This window comes from Phragmites australis, chromosome 22 (genome assembly GCF_958298935.1).
Source record: "Phragmites australis chromosome 22, lpPhrAust1.1, whole genome shotgun sequence".
NCBI classification, from domain to species: domain Eukaryota; kingdom Viridiplantae; phylum Streptophyta; class Magnoliopsida; order Poales; family Poaceae; genus Phragmites; species Phragmites australis.
Window position 1 is genome coordinate 8,149,084 of NC_084942.1, and position 9,112 is coordinate 8,158,195.

At 49.3% G+C, this 9,112-nt stretch overlaps 1 protein-coding gene across 1 annotated transcript; it reads left to right on the forward strand.

The window, feature by feature from the left end:
* The first annotated feature begins 1,674 nt into the window (after nucleotides 1-1,674).
* LOC133904284 (receptor protein kinase-like protein ZAR1) lies at nucleotides 1,675-7,376 on the forward strand. The gene is made up of 2 exons (XM_062345749.1): nucleotides 1,675-3,391; nucleotides 6,316-7,376. Exons 1-2 carry the CDS (start codon nucleotides 1,843-1,845, stop codon nucleotides 7,047-7,049), a joined length of 2,283 nt encoding a protein of 760 aa, XP_062201733.1. The 5' UTR covers nucleotides 1,675-1,842; the 3' UTR covers nucleotides 7,050-7,376.
* The last annotated feature ends 1,736 nt before the right edge of the window (nucleotides 7,377-9,112 follow it).

Genomic DNA, 9,112 nt, shown 5'->3' on the forward strand with positions numbered 1-9,112 from the left:
AATTGTGCAGCTATTGTGTACTCCCAAGCTGATAATAATGTACAGCAGACAGAGCACACAGTTGTCTGAAAAATCCGCATTGCGAAGAATAAGAACTTTTTGATAGTACAGTATTTGGTACTGCCAATTTAATCTTCAACACTATTAAGAGAATTCATCAGGATCATGAAACTAACAAGCTGTACTTGCCATCCCCACACCAAGCTACCACATTGCACAATGCACGCACACCATCCACCTGCTGCAATAATCACACCGCACACCTCATTCGGGACACCGAGAATCATAGCTGCTGCTAATTGATCGACGACAGAATCCACTACTACTAATTAAGACCTGCAAGCATGCATGCACATCTGCCAATCATGTTTCATGTCTGTCAAGATCTCTGCTAGCTGCTAATTATGATCGATCAAAGACGGAAGCTAATTAAAACCAGCAAGCATGCATTTGCATGCATCTTTATGCATGTCTGTAAGCAAGAGCGGATCTACAGGGCGATCAAGCCTCCTACCGGTACAGCGAACTTGGGAGCCCCTAGCGCCCCATTCATTTTTTTTAAAGATTTTTTCAAACTATTTCCTCTATCCCACCCTCTTGACTTGAAGACCCTAGCTATAGAAGTAATTTCTATAAGATCCGGTCCTTAAAAAAGATCCTTTTATCTATAATGACACATGTTCACTCTTTCTTCTCTTCAGATTAAATATTAGATTATGGAATGGATAGTATGAATGGGATCTCACGAGGATATTTCTAGATCGAATCCTATAAATTTGCTTCCCGTAGCTATCACCCGTTGCACTCTACTACAGGAATCACTAAACTCTAAAACAGATACGCACAATTATAAGTGGTTCTTTGGAAGGTGAAAGAGGAAGAGAAAAACAGCGCCCTACTTACCTTCCCTGCCTCGGTCAGTGTCCGTAAGGAGATCCACAGCACAAGATCAATTAGCGTCGTCCGGGAAGCGCGCGAGGACACCAAACCAACCAAAGGCCGCACCGCACCTAAGCGCGCGTGATTAGGCCGGCCGCCATCCAGGCTTTGGCTCTCCAAAACGTCCTTTCATCATTCCCCTCTATCCTACACACATTGTACAAGATCACAGTTCAACTCGCATTCCTTTGCTTCCCTTCTACTCCCCTCCTCCATTATCTCTCTCTCTCCACATTTGGTGGCCCGGCCGTCTTGTAATGAAGACCACCACCATTTTCCATCTCCTCCACACGTAACCACCTCCTCACTAAGGAAAAGGAAAATATCCATCACTACTAGCATGCGCTCCACACTAAACTTTCATCAACATCTAAAGTGGCCACTTACAACTGATAAAACACATGGCCCCACATTCCCCCTCACTAAAAAGTAAAAATCAACGACAGCCCGGAAGGAATTCGTAGGTTATTTATCAAAAATGGTCCGCTACCGTCGACGGATCGCAAAATGTGTGAACCGATCGTCCGATGAAAAATGCATACAAACGCCATATCGGATCAAGAAATCAAGGGTCAAGATCGTCTTCGGATCGGCTTTTCTTTACCCCCTCCACCAAAAAAAAAAAAACCAATGGAGAAAAGAAAACATGCATATACACATGACAATGGCGAAAACATTTCTTTACAAGGATGAGTTACAAATTAGTTAGTTACCTGCAAGGCCCCCACATGACTAGGTGCCAACATATACACATCTCTAGTCCTGCATGATGCCAATCAGAGCCAGAGCAAGTGTTGGCCTCTCTCCTCTCTTTTCTTCTCTTCTCTTGCACACACACATACCTCTACTAGGCAGCTCCTCAACAACACAGGCAACTTAAGCAAGCGAGAAGAGCGTCAGCTAATGACCACACTTCCGGCCACAATTCTCCTCCTCCTGCTCCTCCTCGCATTGCCACCGCCGGCGGCCGTGGCGCTCACGGCCGAGGGCCTCGCGCTGCTGGCGTTCAAGGAGGCGGTGACCGACGACCCGTGCTCGGCGCTCTCCAGGTGGTTCGAGTCGGACCCCGACCCGTGCCGGTGGCCGGGCGTCACCTGCGCCAACGCCTCGGCCCCTCCGTCGCCGCACGTGGTGGGAGTGGCCGTGGCGGGCAAGAACATGTCCGGGTACATCCCCTCGGAGCTGGGCTCGCTGCTCTTCCTCCGCCGGCTCAACCTCCACGGCAATCGCCTCGCCGGCGCCATCCCCGCCGCGCTCTCCAACGCGTCCTCGCTCCACTCAGTGTACCTCTACGGGAACCGGCTCACCGGCGGCCTCCCCGTCGCGCTCTGCGACCTCCCGCGGCTGCAGAACCTCGACGTGTCCGGGAACGCGCTCTCCGGGGAGCTGCCCCTCGACCTCCGCAACTGCCGCAGCCTGCAGCGGCTCGTGCTCGCCAGGAACGCGTTCACCGGCGAGGTGCCCGCGGGCATCTGGCCGGAGATGGCCAGCCTGCAAAAGCTCGACCTGTCATCCAACGCGTTCAACGGCTCCATCCCGCCTGATCTCGGCGAGCTCCCGAAGCTCGCCGGCACGCTCAACCTCTCGCACAACAGGTTCTCCGGGGTCGTGCCGCCAGAGCTCGGCCGGTTGCCGGCGACCGTCACCCTCGACCTCCGCTTCAACAACCTCTCCGGCGCCATCCCGCAGACGGGTTCCCTCGCCAGCCAGGGCCCCACCGCATTCCTCAACAACCCCGGCCTCTGCGGCTTCCCGCTCCAGGTCCCCTGCCGCGCCGTCCCGCCGCCGACGCAGTCGCCGGCGCCACCAGCGACAACCAGTCCGTTAACCTTCACCTCGTCGGACCGGCACCAGCCGCTCAAAACAAGCCTGATCGCGCTCATCTCCGTCGCCGACGCCGCCGGCGTCGCCCTCGTCGGCGTCATCATGGTGTACATATACTGGAAGGTCAAGGACCGGAAAGAAAACCGCCTCCGCAGCCATGACAACGACGACGGCGGCAGCAGCAAGAACGGACTCTGCCGCTGTATGTTGTGGGGCCGCGGCGGCACGGACGACTCGGGTGCGTCCTCGGACAACGACGAAGAAGCCGGTGGTGGCGACGGCAAGTACAACAACGGCAGCGAGGGGGAGCTGGTGGCGATCGACCGCGGGTTCCGCGTGGAGCTGGACGAGCTGCTGCGGTCGTCGGCGTACGTGCTGGGGAAGGGCGGGAAGGGGATCGTGTACAAGGTGGTGGTGGCCAACGGGACCACGCCGGTAGCCGTGCGGCGCCTGGGCGGCGGCGGCGGGGGCGCGGACCGGTGCAAGGAGTTCGCGGTAGAGGCCCGCGCCGTGGGGCGTGCGCGGCACCCCAACGTGGTGCGGCTGCGCGCGTACTACTGGTCCTCCGACGAGAAGCTCGTCGTCACCGACTTCGTCGGCAACGGCAACCTCGCCACGGCGCTGCGCGGTAAGCACACACTACCACTGCTGCTGCTAATAGTTTTTTTTTTTGTCAGGTTTAGATGCGTTGCGTTGTAGTTAATTGTTTATTAGCGTTGGCTTATTCCGAATTTTCTTATTGGAGAAACGTGGTAGATGCCGCGATCGTGATTTGATTAATGCCGTGATTTGATTTGGCTAATTTTGCACCAAAGCACATGCCACATCCAAAAAAGAACCTACTGAAAACTCCTGGAAATGTAGAATGTGCTACGCAAAATTTCAAAATCAAACTCAATAGTAATTGCAGATATCGTCCATTCATCATCTTTTAGTTTTACTCTCTGCATCTTAACTGAGAATTCTACCCTCTGGCTTTCGCGGGTTCTCAATACATTTTTTTTTTAGGTTTTCACGTGTAATTTGTGCCCCAAAAAATAGCCTCAAATTTGCATTCATATAAGGATGAAAAAAACACAAGATCCAGTATACAACATACTGGTGCGTACAAGGGATGACACAGCACAGTGTAGTATTAATGATGATCCTTGGTAGCACTCCAACCGCATATTGTAGTACAGTAAACTAGATGTTGGGTGCTTGCAAAACTGGCAACAATTTTCGACAATAATTTCTGAAATGTAGTTCAACAAATTTTTTTAACATATATCAATAATATCGGAAACAAAGTTTAACTGTTTCTGAAACGTTCACAAGTTAGCAATCTCCTATATTTTTCCTCCACCCAAATATATACAGTAGTGTACAATTAGAAACATTGGAAATTAAAAGGAACTCTGTCGAGGTTATATACTAGCTTTTATGAAAATCTTCTTGTCTGGAGTACCGACCGGCAATAATGCACTATTTCCGAAGAAAAATGTTAGGTTCTATCAAGCTAGTTGCATTTCAACTTTTGTTATATCTTTCCTCGAAAAAGGGTTACATATTTAAACCTAGAGAACATAAAAACGAGATGGGTTTTTCCCATGCCTCTGAACGGACTCGATCGTCATCGTCAGCAAGGAAATTCCCATAGCCAATTGTAAGAAGCAATCATGTGACCTCCTCGAGAGTATAGTGATAGAGCCTCAGCTTGAGACCAGCAAGAAAGCTTCCAAATATGGGGCTGAAGGAGGCACACCGGCTTGTCCCCCTGGCGGCTGGACCACGTTCATCCATGGCATGCTCGGCATCGATCTTTGCAGCTGGATGCACGGATGGTCCTTGCATCTCCCCTTTCTGATCATTTTCCGGTGTTCCTGTTACCATTGTCTTTTGACTCGCCCAGAAGTAACTCCTCGAAGGACTACTAGTCGGCGCATGACCCTCAATAATTTGGGGTCCTCACCAATCAAACATGCATGCCTGGTAGCAAGGGTCAGGTGTATATTTACTCAAGAGTGTAACAAATAAATTGGTTCAAATAGCAGTGGCTGAACCCCCAGTTAGTCCCATAGCAGTAGCATGTAAGGCCAAGCAATGGAATCTGCAAATGGCAGCCTGTGTGCACAGGCAGGCACCATGTTTTTATGCAAGACGCAAGTTCTTGTTTCTGTCCCCGAGAATACAGGAGAGCTGCGTATCATCAAGCGATATTCTTCTACATCAGTATATATTCGCTTGCGCGCTTGAATCAATGAAAAGTACAAAGATAGGTACTAATTAAAAGAATGTACCATATATTAATTACCTTGCTGATGATTTATTAGATAGTTTCATAGTACAACTGTACAAGAAACGAGGAGGGAACAGAGTGGCATGCTATGCTAAGATTAGTGTTTGACAAAAGCTTTACATCACATCTTACCAAGCTGACAAGCTCCAGAGCAGCAGCCTTTCTCACTTGGGGCACTACACGGGCAACACAAGGGCAGAAAAGGCCCGCCGACGGAATGGAAGGTCCCTTTCGTCCTTCCTTTCCACCCTCCTGCAGCTGCAGAGCAGAGCCTGGAACAGAGGAGCCAAAAAAAGCAGAGACCTTTCTAAGCCTGAACCTTTGTCACTCTCGTGGCCTAACAGCATGCATATTATTCTCTCCTGGCCTGGGGCTAATTGAAAATTTGAAATCAAAGACAATGAAAGCTATTCATGGGAGAGAAAAGGTGAAAAGAAGGTGATGATTGGGCATGTGTAGCAGAAGCACGCCTGGGTGATGCATGATCAGAACGCTAATGATTAGTTGTTGAGGCTGGTAATGCCAGATTTTGGGGCTTTAAGGGTTAATGGGACAAAGCTTGGCAACTTTGCATGCATGCTCTTAGAGAAAGGAGAGTTTTAGAGAGCTAACTAGCATGAGTGGTGTGACAATAATTTCTGAACAAATGTTTCATTTGGGAAGAGCCTCTCTCTTTTTCGTTTCTATTTCAGCTCCATCTTTGAGTCATGCAATATCACATAGAAAAAGAATTATTGGTCACTGTGCAAGTGCCTTTGGGGCATTCACAAGGAAAGATGCATGCAGATGCAGCAGTGCCCATGAACAGTGAGCAGGCAGCCATGGCTCATGGCTGCAGCAAGCAGTGTGCACTGCTGCACTTGCTGGCTTGCAGGCGTATTGCCTGGCCTCTAAATGCATCCTTTTTTTAACAACGAAATGTATCCTCATTTACCTTCAGTTTTCAGCAATATTTCAACCATGTAGTCTCTATGTACAAAATAGAAAAAAAAACATGTATGTATTCTCCAAATGATCCATTGCACAACTGGTTGCTAGTAGCCATGCAAAGCCAAACTGCGTGATGCGATCTAGTTCATGCGTGCCTAATTTTTTTTTTTTACCAATTTTTTTGTTGATTTTTCATGCAGGTCCAACATAATTTGCATTTTTGACAATACAGAATTTTGAAGCCATCGCATATCAATCCACATTGGTGAAAAAAACATATCAATCCACACAGAAATATCAATGCAAAGTTGACTAACTGTGTTGACCCTTGACTTTTCTTACAGGTCGGCAGGGTCAACCCGTCCTGTCCTGGTCAGCGCGGATGAAGATCGCCAAGGGCACAGCGCGCGGGCTGGCGTACCTCCACGAGTGCAGCCCGCGGCGGTTCGTCCATGGTGAGGTCAAGCCCTCGAACATCCTCCTCGACGCCGACTTCACCCCGCGCGTCGCCGACTTCGGCCTCGCCCGCCTGCTTGCTGTCGCCGGCTGCGCCCCCGACGGACCGCCGTCCTCGGGCGGCGGCGGCGGGCTCCTCGGCGGCGCCATCCCCTACACCAAGCCTGCGTCGGCGTCGGACAGGGGCGGCGGAGGGTACCATGCGCCGGAGGCGCGGGCGCCCGGGGCGCGGTCGACGCAGAAGTGGGACGTGTTTTCGTTCGGTGTGGTGCTGCTAGAGATGCTGACGGGACGGGGGCCGAACGACCATGCGTCGCCGTCGACGTCGGCGTCGTTCTCGGCACCGGTGTCAGGGTCGACGGCGACGGACCGGTCCGGGAGCGGGGAGCACGGTGTCGTGCCAGAGGTAGTGCGGTGGGTGCGGCGCGGGTTCGAGGAGGACGCGCGGCCGGTGGCGGAGATGGTGGACCCGGCTCTGCTGCGCGGGCACGGGGCGCCAGCGCTGCCCAAGAAGGAGGTGTTGGCGGCGTTCCACGTCGCGCTGGCGTGCACGGAGGTGGACCCGGAGCTCCGGCCCAGGATGAAGGCCGTCGCCGACAGCCTCGACAAGATCGGCTCCTGACAAACTCATACGTTCAGCCATGCATGCATGAATCTTCTTGGTTGCACACAACTAAACAAGTGATGCTCACACAAACTCGTCTGAGATCCTTTTTTTCTATTTAACTTTCTCTTGTAATTCAGGTGTTCAACTTTCTTTGCTTTGCTCTCTTGTAATTGGGGTTTTATATTTGTTGGCCATTCTTTTGTGTGCAATTAATTATTTCCGTAATGATATGGACAGATCTATATATGAAGGAGAAGGGTATTTCCGGCTCTATTTTTCACTAGACAATGAGGGATGTGTATATTTTGAAGTTGTGCTGTTATGTTGTGTTCACTAATTACGTAATTGAGTTGAAATATGTTACTCAGCTCCGGCCCCTTGCTGTTTTCGTTCTATAAACATACAATTCGGGCCTGTATGGAATGATGTTTTGTTGTTTCAAGCTTATTATTGTGTCATAAACTTCTAACGTGGTACTTCCTGGTCACAAAAAACATGATGTTTCGGACATGAATCTGATAAAACTTTTGAAACTTTGACTATCAATATCTACCAAAATATTTAGATTGAAAATATGAAAAATCATATATATAGATTTGTCTTGAAAAATAGTTTCATAATATCAATACTTAATCGTGTTTTTTAAATATATTGGAATATAATATAATGGTTAAAGCTACACTTTTAAGACTATGTTATTGTCTAAAATATTCAGTATTTATGACCGGAAGGAGTATTTGTTTAAGCAAACTTAATGTTCAGCTCTTGTTTATATGTGCACTTTCAATTCAAATTAAAAGGTCTCTCCCAAACACCTTCAACTCTAATAAAAAATACTCTTAGATAGATGCCCGATGAGGCTCCAGTGAGGCAGCAACACGCGAGAAGAGGAATGTGATGGGGGAGCCTGAGTGTGGAAGGTTGGTGGAAACCACGCACACCCATCACCATGTTCTTAGCATGGACGACCCCAAGTGTTGTTAATCGATAGCTGATGCGTGCATAAGTGACATAGATTTGTTAGGAATATCCGCAATGTATACGTGTTGTGGATACATATCCAAACAAGTAGTATGGTGGCCTTGAAGTCTGAACCTGAAGAGAGGGACTTCGAAGCCTAGGGATGACGAATGAAATACAAAGAAGATGTATATATTAGGTGTCTAGCATAAAATTGAATGCCCTCTTAAAGTCAAGGGTAGGGGCATTTATAGCTCCCACCCCAACTATTCCTTTGGCATTTACAATACCCTGGTACAGTGGAATATTCCCCATATATAGAGGTCATTTGCCTACTCAGCTCTAAATTGCTACTTATAAGATCACCCCTATATAGGCCCTTCGGTACTGGCTCCATGTACCGTAGGCACTATTGTATTAGTATTTCGGATGCAGAGCCTTTAGAGGGGTCACTAGGCAGGACTTGATTTCAGCGACCTTCGAGTCGATCCTCTCTTCGAAAGGACCTTTTGCATTGTTCCTTGCTCTCCTTTGACAGTCCGAAGCTTCCTTTCGCACTGTCCGATGGTTCCTTTGGTACTCATTCACGTGTCTTTAGCTTCTAGCCTTCATGTACTACACAGACTTCGCCCAAGCTTGGTCACCTAGGGGGACCATGTACCGTTCCCCCAACAATAGCCCCTCACAGGCAAGATCCGACTTGGGGGAGGGGGGGGGGGGGAGGGATCCATGACCTTTAGATGTTGGCATTGGTTTGTAGTCCCCCTTCGGCCGTTCAAAGTCTACTTCTGATTCAAAAGCTAGATGTCGTCCAGGAGGCTAGGGCTCAATATCTTTGTGTTATACTTTGGTGGTACAATTACTCGCTTGATCGCAGTGCCACACTTTCCATGCTTTATTTTAGCAACATGCTTGAGGTAGGTTGCCTTGTCTCGGGATCCATTATTGGGTTGCAATGGTTTTGGGCTGGCTTTTCTCACAAGGCATTGCTTCGATCACCGCACTTCCTCACGGCGGTAGGGCACATGTCCTTCGTTGGGGTACGAGGATTGTAGCAGCCCCTGGTTTCATTTGCGCTCTGTTGATTCATTCTTACCTCGCCACACTACGCGGTAAAC